Source organism: Accipiter gentilis, chromosome 33 (assembly GCF_929443795.1).
Source record: "Accipiter gentilis chromosome 33, bAccGen1.1, whole genome shotgun sequence".
Classification (NCBI taxonomy): Eukaryota; Metazoa; Chordata; class Aves; order Accipitriformes; family Accipitridae; genus Astur; species Astur gentilis.
The window spans coordinates 3814962-3831499 of NC_064912.1; the positions used below are offsets into that span (position 1 = coordinate 3814962).

General features: G+C 52.0%; 3 protein-coding genes across 3 annotated transcripts; all 3 read right to left on the reverse strand.

Annotated features, from left to right (window-relative positions):
• Positions 1–7240: 7240 nt before the first annotated feature.
• LOC126053327 (hemoglobin subunit alpha-A) lies at positions 7241–8071 on the reverse strand. Its single transcript, XM_049835387.1, has 3 exons — positions 7915–8071; positions 7569–7773; positions 7241–7467 (listed from the first exon to the last, which is right to left on the reverse strand). The coding sequence occupies exons 1-3, from the start codon at positions 8007–8009 to the stop codon at positions 7339–7341; spliced, it is 429 nt and encodes a 142-aa protein (XP_049691344.1). The 5' UTR covers positions 8010–8071; the 3' UTR covers positions 7241–7338.
• A 2533-nt stretch (positions 8072–10604) lies between these two features.
• Positions 10605–11345, reverse strand: LOC126053328 (hemoglobin subunit alpha-D). The gene is made up of 3 exons (XM_049835389.1): positions 11202–11345; positions 10877–11081; positions 10605–10780 (listed from the first exon to the last, which is right to left on the reverse strand). The coding sequence occupies exons 1-3, from the start codon at positions 11291–11293 to the stop codon at positions 10652–10654; spliced, it is 426 nt and encodes a 141-aa protein (XP_049691346.1). The 5' UTR covers positions 11294–11345; the 3' UTR covers positions 10605–10651.
• A 2334-nt stretch (positions 11346–13679) lies between these two features.
• Positions 13680–16253, reverse strand: LOC126053326 (hemoglobin subunit pi-like). Its single transcript, XM_049835386.1, is given in 5 exon segments — positions 13680–14055; positions 14641–14845; positions 15901–16144; positions 16147–16222; positions 16224–16253. Coding segments are annotated over 5 exon segments (684 nt in total). The 3' UTR covers positions 13680–13926.
• Positions 16254–16538: the final 285 nt, after the last annotated feature.

A 16538-nucleotide genomic window follows, 5' to 3' on the forward strand; every position in this document is an offset into this window, starting at 1 on the left:
TGAGGATATCATCCCCTTTCTGCTGTGTTGATCCTTGAGGCCATGCAAGTATCCTGTAATATCCCAATCCTCCTCTATCGTGACAGTACCCACTTTTTTTATTATTATTATATTTTGGCCATTAATAAAAATTCCAAGGCCGGATCCAAGGTCAGATTCCATCAGTAATTTCCCTCCAGCCCAATAATTCCCTTTCAACAATCCTACTACCATTTCCCTGTTTTCTTGAGTTCTATCTTACAATTCTTTCACTAATTGATATTTTCTCCCATCTAAATCACATGGTCCCAGCACCACATGATGCTGCTGCAACACGGCTCATGACTTACAACAAAGCTGGGCTTTGAGATCTTGACCCACAACTTGGTGGATTTATCTGTTCTTACTTCACTCAGGCATATTGCAAACATCAGTCAAAGCCTTCTTTGATGGCTAGTCCACCACTCCATTTTTCATAATCTGCTTGTTATGCCTAATATCCTTTTGACATTAGGAAATGACACTCCAGTTAGGTATTACACTCTTTCCCTCTTGTTTTTCCTGCTTCTTTGGGATATAAAGTAATTTTACAATGTTTTCCCTAAAGAATGGCAAGCCTATTCCACATTAGCTTTGAGTTCTCCCAGTTGATTTTGCTGTTGCTCAAAAATTGTTCTTCTGAAAGAAGACAAACAAACCCTTCCATTCTCATTCTAAGTTAATTTAGCCTTCAACTCCACTTTAAAGGTATCAGCTTGTCATCAATCAATCCTTACGAATGACTTTACTGCAATGCTGCCTCTACTTATAGTTATTTTCCTCTTAAAGGGCAAAAAATGAGATTCAAAGTCAAAGATCTGAGAGATGTGAGCATAAATCAAACTCACCTAATGTGATGCAGAATCGGATCCACAACATGTTACAATATGTGTTTTCTCACACCTCAGGTCCCTTAGACTTGCTCCTGTTCCCCAAGAAAAGCATTCCAGTATTCACTGGAACAGTTTGGGCTGGTGGATGCTGTAGGACATGTCACCTCCAGACTGACAGCTGCTCCAAACACGAGGACACTGAAATGGTGTCATTGGCTTAGTGACTCTGTGGGTTGCTCCTTTCCCCTTTGGCTAAGCAGCCTTGCAATCTCGGAACAAGGGGGGAGTTTGAACCAGGGAGGGGCTCTCTTTTGCTGCGGAGCTGGAGTTGGAGCTGAAGCTAAAGCTGAAGCTTCCTCCACTTCCACAGGGAGTGCCCCAGGTGGACACATGCAGCCACCCATGGATCACCATGACCTGCAGCCAGGCAGAAGATCCAGCTGCAGAGCTATCTGCCTTCTCTTGTGGTGGCAACAAAAAGCACAAGGTTTAGAAACCTCCTGGTGTGCTTCTGTCTCTGCTGAAATCTGAGGGAGAATGGCTATGCTGGAGCCAGGGCTTCTGTCTGGCTTAGTGACACACTTGACTCTGAATATAGTGCAGGTGACTGCATCATGGTGAGGGTTCACCACATCTGCTTCTTGCTCGTTGGTCCATGAGTCCTGAAGTGCAGCTCCCTCCTCGGGAAGTCAGACACAAGTGGAAGACCCTGTTCTGGAGAGTTTATTTCCTACAGTGTTTCAAACAGGCCTGGGGAGAAATTTGGACTATATACTGAAAATATCCCTGTTTGGAGCTATGATCTGGAAAAATAAATAATGGTCACCTGTCCAAACTGAATCTATGGAGCTTTAACAATGCTGACCCATGAATTTTGATAAATATACTTCTACTATTAATAAAGGCACTCAGCTGCTCAACCATTGAAGGAGGTATAAAAGCTTTCTGGCTGAGCAGCTGCAATGCACATTTTGCTGTATTGCTTTCCATAAATCCATAGTTGGGATCCTCTTGGCCATGTGCAAAGGTCTCTGGAGAGCACAGAGCTGGCACAGTCTGCTCCCGTTATCTCTGTCTGGTCCTGGTACAAAGAGCAAAAAAGCAGCTCTGGCTGGAAAACCCAGTGTTTTAACTATCTCCAGCTAGTTCCTCATTGAGTTGTGTCCATTGAGCAGCTCATTGCCTTCTTGAAGTCACTGTGACAGGGGAACTGGAAAGGAAAAGTATAATGAAGAACTGTGTCCCAGGAATATGGACCAAAAATCTGCTGTTAGAGTTGCACACTTTAGCTTTTGACAGAAACATCGGATGATGCTCCATCACTGCAGGAGACTGGTGAAAGGCTATCTGATGTAGTCCATGGAGCTTTGCTATATGCAGCTTTCAGCGTTATTCACAAATGGAAGAATAAGGCGTCAATTATTTCAGTGTAGATAAATAAAGTGACACAGATACAGAAATATGTTCTAAAACAGCGGAGATGGAACTTAAACTGGCTATTACAGCTCAGGAAAAAGATGCTGGAGTCCTCATTGATGGTTCGCCAAAATTGTAGCCTTGATGTGCAGCAAAAAAAGCCAGCAAAATGTGGTGATGTCATCAGGAAGGGCTTGGGCTCTCAAAACAAGAAAGAGGACATCTTTTGCCTGCTGTGCAACAGCTTGGTGCACCCACATCTATGCAGTTCTGGCCTCTGATCTAAGGACATAGTGGATTTAGAGTCCTGAGCAGAGCAACTGAGGTGATCAAGGGCAGCTGCAGTATGAGGAGGTCCTAGGAAAGCTGGGATTTTTCCCTGGAGAATGAGGAGCAGAAAGGGCTAACTCCACAAAATCACAAAGTGAATGTGGACCTGGTGCTCATCAGATTCTGCATGACTAGAATTAGAGGCCATCGATGAGTCTGGTAGATTGCTTTAAAATGGATAAAAAGGACTTTATAGGGGGCAGGAGGGAGAATGAACTTCTGGAACTTGCTGCCACAGGAGGTTGTGGAAACAAATAGGATCAGCAGGTTTATAAAAGGTATAGCAAATTCATGAGCAGCAGGTCAACAGACAGATGCTGAAGGCAACAGGCAGGAATGTACCCTCTGAAATTGCTATTACTGCTGGTGCAGATGCTGGAGGAGCACGATAAAAAACGGGTAGGCTTGTGTGCTTTCCCCAGATGGCATCTCCTGTTGCTGAAAACAACAGTGGGAGAGAGGAACCAGTGATGTTACCAGCAGAGCATTTCCTATTTTCTCAGTTTCACCATCCCTAAGCAAATTCAGATCTTCTCAGGTGGTTGGCGTGTGGTAGGAAGACAGGGCAACCAGCAGGAAGAAAATTTTTGCATTTCTATTCAATTTCCATCTCTGTAGTGAAAATCTGATCAATCACTAGTGCACAATGTCAAGCAGGCCTGACTGAAAATCTGTGGTCTCGCTGAAAAGGGTTGCTAGTGGTACAGTTGCAGTGAAAATCTGGCTAGATCTAATTATCAAAAAAAACAGGGTCAGCCACAAAAAGAAGGTGGAAAAACAGTGCAAAGTAGGTGTGGAAAGTTTGTGCTGTTTAGTTGATGAATGGCTTCAATATAGCCCTAAGAAGGCATCAGTGGCCAATGTCGTGTTACCACAGATCTGCTCCTTCTCCTCCCAGCCATAAAATCCGAGACCTGGATTCTGTTGTGAACATCTCCAAGAACAGGGGTTTGTGATGCTTAATGCCTTTTCAGTCACAGGAGCTCACAGAATGAGAGCTGGGTTCCTCACAGGTCAGCTTTGAGGGGATCAGCAAAAAGGTTTTCTAAGATGTTGCTTGCAATATTGAACTTCTTGTGATGGCAAAGGAGAGCTGACGATGTTTTAAGTTCTGTGAATACTTGTTTTTATCAGCCCCATCCTGTCTGGAAGGGCTTGTACAGCTGTGCTTGATGTGGCCGCTCTGCTGGGAGCAGTCTCTGCTTTTAGGAGAGGAAGGAGAGAAAATATTTGAAGTCCTTCATCAAAATTGGCATTTCAGTGAAGGCTCACTCTATCTTCTGTCTTCTGCAACCACTTTTCCTTTTCCCACCAGCAAAACAGCCAGTGGAGAAGGTGGGAGGATCCTAAAAAGTGTGAATTAAATTACATTTCAATCATTCCAGTATTTTCAGACTGCTTGCCTGAAAAACATCCACTTTGCCTCAGCAACTGATTGAAGCCATCTCCAAACAGCCAATATCTTTGAGAAGTGGTGGTGGGTGATGGGGTTGCAGAAACAAGACAATAGGGTCTCTTATCATTAGCAGGGTAAAAGGGGGAAACTAAGGAACTATAAACCAGTCAACTTCAAATCACTAAAAAACAGAGGGACATTTAATCGAAGAAAGAGATGAGTAATAACCGTGGCCATTGCCAAGAATGAATCATTTCAGATGAGACTGTTTTTGTTCTGTGACAGATTCCAGTCCTTGGTTCAACATCATTATTCACTGTTCTTTCATCAATAACTTATGTGTTGTAATGGAGAATGCGCTTATTAAATTCTCAGATGTTCCTGAGCTGGAGGGACTGCGAGCACCCCAAAGCACTGGGTTAAAATTCAAAATGATTTAGACAAATCAGAGACATCAGACTGACTGTCCAAATACATGGCAAACAAACTGCTTACGCAGCAGTTTTTCAGCAGAAGACCTACAGGTTGCACCGATCATGAGTTATATTATTGGCATATTGAATGCCAGTATGGGATGTATAAACAGAAGAACAGTTTGTAAAACACATGATGTTTTCTCTCCTCTTTCCAGCAAGAGGACCTCTCAACTGGTGTCCCAAGATCAGCTTCCAATAAGAAATGAATTCTGTATCGTCCCACTGCTTCTCTGCTATGGGCAGTTCCTGGTGAACTCCCCAAGGATGCCTGGTCTCCTCCAGTCCAGGACGCACTTTCTAGGGCCATGACTATTTATCAGATGCTGATAACAGTAGTATTCAAGCTACCTGGACAATGCTGTTTGCAACCCCTCAAGAGACTGGTAAAACTGTGATCAGGTGAGTCATAACCATCAAGCTTGTTTCCTGATGTCATTTTAGCTCCTCTTTCAATAAAAATGAGCTCTGAGATGCCTCTTGCCTTGGTGACTATCATATAACAAAATACTGTGTTGTTCTGTGGGTATCTTTGAACCATAGATGCTTTGTCCATCAAGAATGGATGTTCTTGGGCAGGCTGTGTCCTGGGGCACACAAAGCCATGGCCACCAAGGGATGCCCAGTGAAGGGAGCCCAGGGCTCACATGGATGGCCCTGTGCTCTGAGCCAGGAGGCACAGGGTGCCCAGCGCCTGAGGCACCCAGCACTGGAAATGGGCTACTGGGGAGGGGTCCTGCACCCCTCCGAGCTGGCACCAGTGTCCCAGTGTACTCAGGAACTCAGGGGCCAGCTGGAAGCCCATCCTGGCAGTCTGCTTCTCCCTGCCTGGAGGCTCCAGCTCAGGCCTGCAGGCAGGACCAAGGCTTGGCCCTCTGCACCCTCTGCCTGGCCCTGATAAAGCACCACGGCTTGAGGTCCCCATCTTGTGGCAGCAGGGACAAACGGCTGGGACAAAACTCATCCCAGCTCTTCAGAGCTCAACGGTTCTTTGGGCAGGCAGAGCCCTGGGAAAGCGCTGCAGAGCCAGGACACTGCTCGCTGCCACGCACTGTGTCCTGCCTGAGGACACCACACGGCATGGGAGCGGTTGGAAGCAAAAGCCTGCCAGAAGCCGTGGGGACAACTGCCAAACTCTTGCCCTCCACGTACATACTGTCCCCTGCATTGCTCTTACATCTTGCCTCTTACGCACACCCCATGCTCAGGACCACGAGGGTCCTTTGTGGCCAGGTTTGGAGGACCCCAGATCTGTGCTGGATTTGGTGCTGGTTCTCTCCGGTGCTTTACCCACTAGTCCACACCACCTTGCATGCCTGTGTGCCCTGAACCCCCCACCATACCCCTGCTCTTCCCAAGCTCCCCAGGGAGCAGAGGCTCCCTGCGGAGCAGAATAGTGTCCACAGCCACGTCTGGGCGATGCCAGCTGGAAGGATGCAACCTCCTCCAACATCGTGCTCCATGCAAAGGTAAATCAGGTTGGTCAGTGATGCCCTGACCAGCTTTCTCTTCCCACCACGGCCAGGTGTGGTGGGCATGTGGGGTCGCGATGCCTGTGGTGTTCTGCAGGAGAAACGCTGGGGGCTGCAGGGCCTCCCTCTCTCTCCAGAGTCATTTGGGGTCTCTCCTGCCTCTGGTGCATTCACTGACGGTGTCTGGAGGCCGTGGGGGTTAGGGCAAATGTCCGTCCTTGCAAGTGCCAGGGATCCAAGGGGCCCATGGCAACCTCAGCTTGGTTCCATGCTGTGGCTGCACCAGCCGCCCCGGGGCTTTCTTGAACCTTCACCCCAGCACCTCCCAGTCCTGTCAGGGATGGGTCAGCCTTACTCAGCACCTGGCAGGTTGTACCCCCTCAGGACTATCTGCTGCCCCATCTCCCACCACACCCACAGCTGGAAGAGAGCCCACATTCTCCTTTATCAGCCACTCACAGCCCCCTTCACCGAAGCCACCCTGCTGTGGGCTGCGATAAGGGCTGGGGGCTATGCAGACACCAGCACTATGGCACCCAGCACCACTTTGCTGCCTGTGCTTGTTTTCCTGCCCTGACACCCCTTACTCTGCTGCGGTTCAAGACCCAAAGAGCAGGATCTGGGTTTGAGCCCCATCTGCTCCCCTTGCAGTCTCCCATGCCCGCTGTCTCCCCCAGCCTGCCAGCCCCCCGCAGGACCCCTCCAAAGTGACACCCCAGCAATGCAGCATTAGGTGGAAAGAGAAGTTGTCCTACAGTGCTGCACAGCCCTGCGTGCTGGGGATGCACAGAAAGATGCCCTTGGGCTTGGAGGTCCTCAGGGTATCCTCGCTGTGCCACCACACCGAGGGTCATAGGCACCCAGACCCCCTGTGCCCCACTGTCTCCCAAGCGCTTCCAGAAGGAGATGATCTCTGACAATTTGGCCTGAACAGGGGCAAGGGGTGCACAGGGCTGGTGGGGCAAGAGGTGATCCCAGCGTGGGGCTCTGGTGGAAAGGCCAGGCCAGGCTGCAGCTGCAGGGAACTCCCAAGGGCCAGACTCTGGCCACTCTCCCTGAGCCTTTCCCCTCTACCAGTGCCCAGAAATTCTCTGCTTGCTCCTGGAGCCCCACAGCTGGCAGAGCAGCGTCTGCCTGCCAGGCACCACCACCCAAACGCTGCCTCCCCTCAGAGACAGCAAAACCAGAGCCCATTTCTTCCATGTGCCCACCTGCCAGGGGGGCACCCCCCGGTTCAGACCCCCAGAGCAGATCCCTCCCGCTCCCTCCCCACAGGCAGCAACTAGAGCAGGACACCAGGGCTGGAGCACAAATGCAACAGATTTTATTTCAGATCATTTGGCTGCTCGCTGTTGGAGGGCTGGTGGTGGGTTGGGTCCAGCTCTAGCCATGGTGCCGTCTTAACGGTACTTGGCAGTCAGCACGTTGCCCACGGCGCACAGGAACTTGTCCAGGGAAGCGTGGACCTCCGGGGTCAGGACAGAGGGGTGGTGGATGGCCACCACCACCAGGAAGCATTGGCCCAGCAGCTGAAAGGCAAAAGATGATGGTGAGCAAGGGTGTGAGGCAAGGGGGTGGCCGGGGGGTGCAGGAGGGGGCTGGGGCTGGTCACCCCTTCCCAGACGCTCACTTTGAAGTTGACAGGGTCCACACGGAGCTTTTGGGCGTGGAGGTCGCTGAGCTTGGAGAGAGCACCCGCGATGTCATCGATGTGGTTGACAGCCTCAATCAGTGCACCCACGACCTTCTTGCCGTGCGCCTTGATCTGAGCGGAGCCGTGGTGCAGGTCGAAGTGGGGGAAGTAGGTCTTGGTTGGAGGGTAGGTGGTGAACATCCTGGGGGACAGAGGGGGTCCGGGACAGATGAGACAGGGTCACAGAGGACAGGGACGGTTGTGGATGGGGAGACGATGGGGACAGATGGGAGGCGGTCAGGGCCAGACAGGAGAGGGGATGACGACGGGGATGGACACGTACCTCTCCAGGGTCTCGGCGCCGTACTCCTCGGCATGGCCGCCGATTTTGGTGAAGACGTTCTTCACGTTGGTCTTGTCGTTGGCGGACAGCACCATGGTGTCACCTCCGCGTTGGCAGCCCCCAGCACGGGTACCCCCGCCGCCCGCCGCCGCCCTTATATGCAGTGCCGGGGCACCGCCCTCGCCCCCCCCGGCCCGCCCCGCTCCCGGCCCCGCTCCCGGCCCCGGCGGCCCTGGAGCCCGGCCAGGCGGGGCCGCCGCCCGCCTCCCCCCCGGCCAGCGCCGCGCCCCGCTCCTCCCCGCCCCACCGGCACCGGGCCCGGCTGGGGGGGTGTCTCTGCCCCCCCCCCCCCGGCACCAGCTGGGTTTTGGGTCGGGATTAGGGTTAGGGCTCGCAGAGGTGCAGGCCCGTCCCCTCCGGCGAGGGCTGACAGCAGGTTTAGGCTTAGGTTTAGGTTGAGGCTCAGGCTGAGGGTCTGTGCCGGCATGGGTCGAGTTAGGGTCCGCACTGGCACAGGCGGAGGGGTCCGTGCCTGTCCCCTCCCGGTACAGGCTGGGTTCAGGGCTCAGAGCGGGGTACCGGCCGAGGTTCCTTGGCACAGGCAGCTCTGGCACAGCCTGGAGGTGTTCTGGCAGGCTGGTGGGGACAGCAGCGTGGGGCTCGTGACTTCAGTAGCGTGGTGGGAGCCTGTGCCCCACAGACTGAGCCCGCCCAGCGCCCCCAAGACCCACAACGCGGCCCCGCAGGCACCTGCACGTACAGACTGACCCATCCAGCACAGCCTCCACGCCCCATACCCGCACCGCCTCTACACGCGCCGCCATCTAACACGACCCCAACACATACACCATCCTTGCACACACAAGTGCTGCCCCCATACACACACCTATCCAACACAGCCCCTGTGCACACATCGTCCCTACACACACACGCTGCCCCTATAGACACCCTGCCATCCAATGCAGCCCCTATACACGCAGCCACTCATCCATCCAGCCCCACTGCACCTACTGCTCTCGTTCCCTCGGTGCACCCCAAACCATTGTACCTCAAAGTGTGTGCCCTCTTCACCGCGCCCTGTTCCCCAAACTGTAGTCACATCCTTTTGCATACAGACCCCGGAGCTCCCCTACCCCAGCCCTCTCTCCTGCGCACATGCTGTGCTGGTCCCAGTGCTGCGGGGGGGACTGGGTGACCCTGACTTCTGGGAAGGGGCAACACTTGGCAGAGCCACAGGGATCAGTGCTGGGCACTGCCACAGGCACTGGCCTGCAGCAGCAGGAGCTCACAGCCAGGGAAGGAAGCATGCAGGGCCACAGCTGCCCGTGGCGAGCCCTGTGTGCCCTAAATGATGAAGGTGAGGATGTCAAGAAGGGCAAGGAAGATGAGGATGGTGAAGAAGATGAGGAGGGTGCTTCCAGTAGGTTCAAGAGCTGGCGCAGGCAGGCAGGGAACAGTTCACACCCGTGTTCCTCCACAGCCGATGGTTCTTATCATTTGTGTTTGGGGGAGATTAGCTCGAGCTGGCACCATTTCAGAGCAGGGAAGGAGGGGAGGACGGGGGGGGGCGGATCTTCTGGGAAGTGGAGCCCAGGGAAACAGCAGCAGGGTGGTGTGTCTGTTGCCTGTGCGTGCATCAGCGGGGCAAACTGTAAAGGCAGAAGAGCTCTTCAAACTGATGGCACAAGAATAAATGGGTGCAAATACACATGAAGACACTGGGGCGTAGACTGGCATGTGTCTGAGGATGGAGGAAAAGCACTGTGGGTTCATGAGTGCACTTGCAGGAGCAGGGGCCAGTGTGGCCCAGGGACTCCCAGCCCTGTGTTTCTGTGCAGGCAGGGTCCCCACATGCCCAGCGTCCAGCTGTGGCCTGCACTTGGCCACCGCAGGCACCGCTCTGCTGATGCACTGTCTCCCATCTCTGATGAATGCTCATCTCCTCACTCTGGTGTCACAGTGCAGAGCAAACCCAGGGCTAGTTTAATATCTTATAACCCATCACCTATGATCTAAAGACAATGATTTTTTCTTAATTCAGGCTCCAAAACCCTGAAACCAGTGGCCCTGTGCTGGACTGCAGCTCTGCCTGCTCCACTCCTACCCTGCTGAGGTGCCAGGGGAAGAGCAGACACTCAGGGCAGGTGTGGGCGTACTTCCCTGGCAGTCGATGGGGATTTGTGGATCAGAGGCTTGAGCCCAAGGACAGTGTTTGTGCTTAATGGTCTGCAGTGGATTTTTTCCCCTCCATGAACTTGCCTGATTGCTTTTGGAGCTCATGCAAACACTTAGCTCCCACAGCATCCCCAACAAAGTCCTCAACAGCCATTGTGATAGATGGAGCTAGGAGGGATTCATCCTACCCTACCAGAGAATCCTTCAAGGGGATGCAAAAACCACATTTGGCTCAGCGCATCCTTCCCCACCCCGCTCCCCAAAGGGATGCGGGTACGGCAAAGTGACAGGCTGAGCTCCTGAGCTGCTACCAGCACCAGCCGCATCCGAAGCTGGAGCGGGGTGGAAGCAGGCAGGGCCCTGGGGAGGCACGCAGGGAGCCCATGGCCAGTGCTGCCTTCCTGTACCATGGCCAGCCTCACCGGCAGCTTGCTCCCTCCCTCCCTTCCCTCCCTCTGGTGGGCCCACTGCGACAATCCAGCCCACCCCAGCCCCAGCACAGACAGACACGGTGCTGCAGCAAAAGTGTCTTTATTGATGGCACACAGGTGTGGACAGTAGCTCATCTGTACTTCTCAGCCAGCACGGCAGCCACAGCTGACAGGAACTTGTCGAAGGCAGAGTGCACCTCGGGGGTGTATTCTTTGCCCAGGTGCACAGCCAGCACCACCTGGAAGCACTGCGACAGCAGCTGCAAGGCAAAACAGGACTCAGCACCGCTGCTACGGCCCCCATCACCCCAGCCTGGTCCCCGTCCCCTGTTCCCGGTCCCCCATCCCCCGCTTGCCTTGAAGTTGACAGGGTCGACACGCAGGTTGTAGGCGTGAAGGTTGCTGAGCTCGGACAGGGCCTGGCTGAGGTTGTCCATGCTCTTGACGGCGTTGCCCAAGGCGTTCACCACCTTCTTGCCATGGCCGCGGACCTGGTCTGAGCCAGGGCTCAGGTCGAAGTGGGGGAAGTAGGTCTTGGTCGTGGGGTAGGTGATGAACATCCTGCCGGAGCGGGACAGTCAGTGCCACTGACCCCCAGCTGGACCCCCCCCCACTGGCCCCACGTGGGGCTCCCACCCGCTCGCCCCCCTTGCCCGTGGGGTCCCTGGGCCCATCCTGCACCTCTGCAGGGCCTCGGCTCCGAAGTCCTCCTGGTGGCCTTGCACCTTATCCCAGATGGCCTGGATCAGCTTCTTGTCTTCGGCGGTCAGCATGGTGGCGGCTGGCAGTGGCAGGAAGGTCTCGGTGGCAGCAGTGCCCACGGGGATGCCTTTTTATAGGAGCCGGCACCTCCGCCCTGGCCTTATCTTATCGGTGCCGAGGGGCGGGGGGGCCACGGCCACACAGCACCAGGCCCAGGGAGCGGCTGCGGCGCTGCCCTGGGGGGCCCCGACTGCCTGGGGGGCCCCAGCCCTGGGGAGGCCCTGAGGGAGCCCATCTGCCCTGCCTCACTGCACCAGCCCCACAGCAGGCTGGGGGCCAGGGGCAGCACCTGGCTGGGCTGCCCCATGGTCAAGAGCAGCCACAGGCATGTCCCGTGGGTGCCACAGCCTTGGCCTCACCAGCTGGCATGTCCTCAAGCCTCCTGCTTGCATCCACCATTCCCCCCCATTGGGCCAGGGTCCTCCCTGGCTCTGTGGGGGTCAGGGTGGGTCCCACACGTGTCCTTGGCCCCTCATGTCCTCCAGCCTCCGGCACGTCTGGCCCCTCTCTATCCGAAGAGCCCCTGGGCCTCCGAGCCAGAGCCATGGACAAGCTCTCCCGGGTCATGCTGGGGATCTGCCATGAGAAACACCGTGTCTCCAGCAGCCCGGAGAAACCTGAGCAGGGAAGAGTCTCCTTTCTGGGCGCATGGTCTTCCCAAAGTCCGTCCTGTGATGCTTGTCCGGCCTGGGCTTCTTCCCTTCTTCCCACCCCAGTGTGTGCTCCTGCCTCTCCCTGTAAACGCTGGGACATCCCGCAGGGCATATCGTGGTTGGTGACTGTCACATCCTTTGCTCAGCCCCTGTACAAAGTCACTGGTACAAATTTGGGGTTAGGGACACACCAGATGCTGACCTACCATCTAAGCTGTGGATTTCAACATTCAGGTTACCTGAGACTCACAGATGTAGACTGTTTTAAAAACCACTGTGGTACACCGGGTGACACGTTTAGAGCAATTTGGTGGCTTCAGAGCTTCCACACCATCTCTCTCCCCCTTGCCCAAACACAGTCCCTAAATTTGGTAAATGAGATGAGGACCACAGCTTGCAGTGCCAGTTCAGGTTCTTGATCAAAGTGTGCTTAAGACTGTGCCTTTAAGACCTGCTTTTCATGCCAAAAGTCCTCTGAGACAGGCATGTGTAGTGAATGTAAACTGAGAAATAATTTTCTTCATGACAGCTCACATGGTGCTGTGTTTTAGATTTTTGACCAAATCAGCCCTGATAACACAATGATATTCTGGCTTTTGGTGAGCAGCATTTGCACAGCATCAAGGCCATCACTGCTTCTCACTCTGCCACCCCAGGGTATGGATTCTGGGGTGTGTGATATGCTGGGAGGGGACACAACTGGGCAGGTGACCCCAACTAACCAGAGGTATTTCATACCATATAATGCCATGCTCAGCGATAAAAGGGAAAAGGGGTAGGGGTAGGGAGTTTTAGGGGGGTTACCCATCTCTTTTTGCTCAGAAACTGGCTGGGCATCTGTCTACCCATGGGAGGCGGTGAGTGATTGCCTGTGCATCATCTGTTTTCTTTTTTCTTCCCTCTTCTTCCACTTATCCTTCACTTATTAAACAATTATTTCTGTTTGTTTGTTTGTTTGTTTGATCTTGAGCCCCCATTTTTCTTGCTTTTATTCTTCCTTTCCTTTTCCCTGCATCCTATTGAGGGGGGAGAAGTGAGTGAGCGACTGTGTAGTGCTTAGCTGCCCACTGGGATTAACCCACAACATGTACCTGTGGAGGATCCCTGCGCTCCTCCCAGGGTGACCACCAATGCTGTACTCTTCCTTGTCGCAGCTTTCCAGAGAAACCCTGGGAATTTGTGGACCCTCAGATGCCATCAACAGTGATCTCCAGTGGCCACTAGTATTCCCAAATTCCAAATGCATGTGAAGTTCCCCATATAAAAATAATACATGTTAAGCTGAGGGAATGGTCCCTCTACCAAACCTGTCTAGCAAGTGCAATAGCCCAAGGTGTTCATGAAGCGCATCAGATACCTTGTCCACACTACATGGAGAGGAGCATGGGAAGACAATGCCCAGCATCACTCTGGGCACATCACAACACATGGCAACACAGGTTTGTTCACAACAGGCTGTGATGGGTTTTGGGTAGGCCAGACAAAAAGCCTGGGTCCATTCAATATCCTAGCAGGGTAAAAGACTGTTTCCTGGTCAGCCTGGAAACAGTCTTTGGTGGATATGCCTTTGGTGAGCAGTAGCAGTCACAGGGCTCTAGCCTGTTCTGGGCTTCTGCTCAGTGTTGTCTTATTCCCACTTAATATTATGTTACGTTATTCCCACTTAATTTACACACCTTAGCATGTGAATTAGTACATGAATTCATTAGTACATGAGTTAGTACATGAATTTACACAGCTTACTATTTTGCCCTCCATATAGTGTAGACATTTCAGAACACCCCTGCCTGAACAGTAAGATGGAGGTGGAACACAAGGAGATGAAAGCACAGAGACCATAGCTCACATTTGAATTATTTATTGGGTTTTGCAGATGACTGAGCCCCTGCATAGGGGATTTGAGAGGACTGCATAGGAAGGGGTGAATACCCCAGAGCCTGGCAGCTGGGGTGCACCATGGATGTGCATCCCTCACCCTCTGTGGAGGCCATTTATCTGTACTTCTCAGTCAGAACAGAGGAAATACTGGACAGGAACTTGTCCCACGCAGCATGAACTTCTGGGGTGAAGTCACTGGGATAGCGGGCAGCCACAGAACACAGGATACAGTGGGAAAGCAGCTGTAAGGGAAAACAGGATGAAATCCATCATGATCAGTAACAGATGCCAGTCTAGGGGTCTGCAATGGACCTTAGTCCTAGCGTGCTCTGGGCTGACAACTACGTGTCCCAATCAGCAGCACTGCTGCCTGATGATCTGTGTGAAGAAGCAGAGTTGCCTTTGGTATAGGGCAAAAGGCAGTGTTTGATCCCACTCCCTCTTCCAAATATCCCTTCCTTCCTCACCAATGGGAAATGCAACAAAGTGGAAATGTTTAGAATTTACTAAGACTTTGTTCAAGACAGGTGATATAACCTAATGTGTGAGGGAGATTCATAAATTACAACAAAGGCAGCGTAGACTCGAGTCTGTCTAACAAACTATAGGAGCCCCCTGAGTAGTTCTTTGCTTCAGTTAGGCCAGATCTTTCATTAAAAAATACAATCTACCTCAGGTTAAAAATCAGGTGGGGAACAAGCAGCAACATGAGCTGACAAGGCTGTGCAGTGCAGTCAGGGATCAAGCTGCTATTAGCCAGAATGATCTGTGGTCTCTAATTCTGTGATGGCAGTTTTCATCCCTGAAAAGTCTCTCTGCTCACTCACCTTGAAGTTCACTGGGTCCACCCTGAGGATGTAAGCATGCAGCTCACTGAGTTTAGCCAAAGCGCCTCGAATGTCATCAATGTGCTTCACAGCTTCCCCGATGGCATTCATGACCTTAGAGCCATGACCACGAAGTTGAACTGAGCCTTGGCTGAGATCAAAGTGAGGGAAGTAGGTTTTCGTCTGGGGGTAGCTGGAGAAAAGCCTGGAGGAGAACATGAGAGTGAGATTCAGCAGTGGAAATAGTACGCCTGAGATGGTAAAACCTCAGGGCAAGCGCCACGTAAAGCTGCCAGCTAGAGGAATGCACTCCTTCAGCGGTTGTAACAGAGCTTCGGGAGCTTGAAGCTTGCATCAGGAAGGTCCTTCTGCTCTTAAACCTTTTCTGCAGTATGTGCAGATTAGACAGCGGGCTAATCTGTATGTACTAGAGAAGAATGAAATGCTAAAAATAATTTTAAACTTAATGTATTTTTTGTTTGTTTGTTTTTTAAATAAATAATAGCCCCAAAGTGTCACTACATTTCCTATATTACATTGTAAGCCAGCTTGCAGGACCTTCAAACTAATACAAGCTGAACAAACCAGAATCTATGAGTGGTACTCAGAGTCCTGGAAGGACTATCACAATACTTTATATTGAGCTGTAAATAACATTTAAATAACTTCAAATAGCATCATAATTTCTGAACAATTTCCAGACTATTATCCCTTTTGTGCCAGCTTGCTTAATTTGTATGAACTTTGAATTACTGTGTTATACTTCATGCAGGGAGTCCACCTGTCTTGTTTCCTGTTACTTATAAACTGGAATAATGAAACATGAGTACCCAGTGAATTTAGTGGACAGCTATTTTCTTAGTGCCTAGAAATTGCAAGAGAAATTGCATCACTTGTACAATAAACCACTTCGAGTTCATTTCCTAACAGTGATAACCCTATTTCAGGACACTGAGTATGAATGACTTTGAATTCCTCACCAGGGCTCCTGGCTATGAATTCATCTGAATTGCTGTAATGGGAAATAAACCATTAGAATTGGTTAGAAAATTATGTTTTGCTGTAAGATTTTGAAGCCATCTATTAGCATTTAGTAGCACAGATATAATTCCAGAAAATTACATGCCAAACAACACAGAGGTCACCCATCAGCTCTCACCAGTCCCAGTGTGCTCTCACTCATGCAACTTTTACATGAGATGCATCCTAACAGCAAAGCCAGAGGAGGCACCTTCTTCGGAAGGGTTCTGAGGGACTTACCTCTCCAGTGATTCTGCCCCAATGGCATCGGCTTGGGTAGCCACCTTTGCCCAGATGGTGACCACGGCGGCCTTCTCGGCTTGAGTCAGCGTCATTGTGCAGGAGGGTGCAGGCTCTGGCTCCTTGCAGTGAACGCTCAGAGCGGGTTTGGACTCATCGCTCTGACAGCCCTGGTTATAAAGAGGAAGGGGAGAGCGGACCTTGGCGCCTGTCCACGCTCATTGGTCACTCCAGTGGCCACCCATGGAGGTGGGAGACTCTTATCTCCCCGTGAAGCAATGCCTATTTCGGCAAGGGTCAGCGCACTGGCCTCCTTGCTTTCCTGGCGTTATCAGCTTCTTGCTTCTTAACATAACGGCCGTGTGGCCCGGAGAAATTGCCTGGACATATATTGATACACAAACAGAGAGATAAAGCTGGAAAATTCCAGCGATGGAGAATTAGGACATAACTTTAAGCTGAGGAGCGTACGGACTTCAAGCATACTAAGGAGCTTGGAGAAAAATCTGCATTTTCTGCCTTGCTTTACAGATGCGAACACAAGACTGGGCCTTTCTGTGTCATATCATCCACTTCCAGTATATGTGGCTGCCACGTGGCCCAATATTTCATATAAAATGATTCCTAAGTAGTGCGAG

Coding starts and splice junctions, on each gene's coding strand:
- LOC126053328 (XM_049835389.1), bottom strand. CDS start 11,293: ATGCTGACCGCCGAAGACAAGAAGCTGATCCAGGCCATCTGGGATAAG. Junction 11,082..11,201: donor GGAGCCGAGGCCCTGCAGAG/GTGCAGGATGGG, acceptor CCGCTCCGGCAG/GATGTTCATCACCTACCCCA. Junction 10,781..10,876: donor TCGACCCTGTCAACTTCAAG/GCAAGCGGGGGA, acceptor TTTGCCTTGCAG/CTGCTGTCGCAGTGCTTCCA.
- LOC126053327 (XM_049835387.1), bottom strand. CDS start 8,009: ATGGTGCTGTCCGCCAACGACAAGACCAACGTGAAGAACGTCTTCACC. Junction 7,774..7,914: donor GGCGCCGAGACCCTGGAGAG/GTACGTGTCCAT, acceptor TCTGTCCCCCAG/GATGTTCACCACCTACCCTC. Junction 7,468..7,568: donor TGGACCCTGTCAACTTCAAA/GTGAGCGTCTGG, acceptor TTTGCCTTTCAG/CTGCTGGGCCAATGCTTCCT.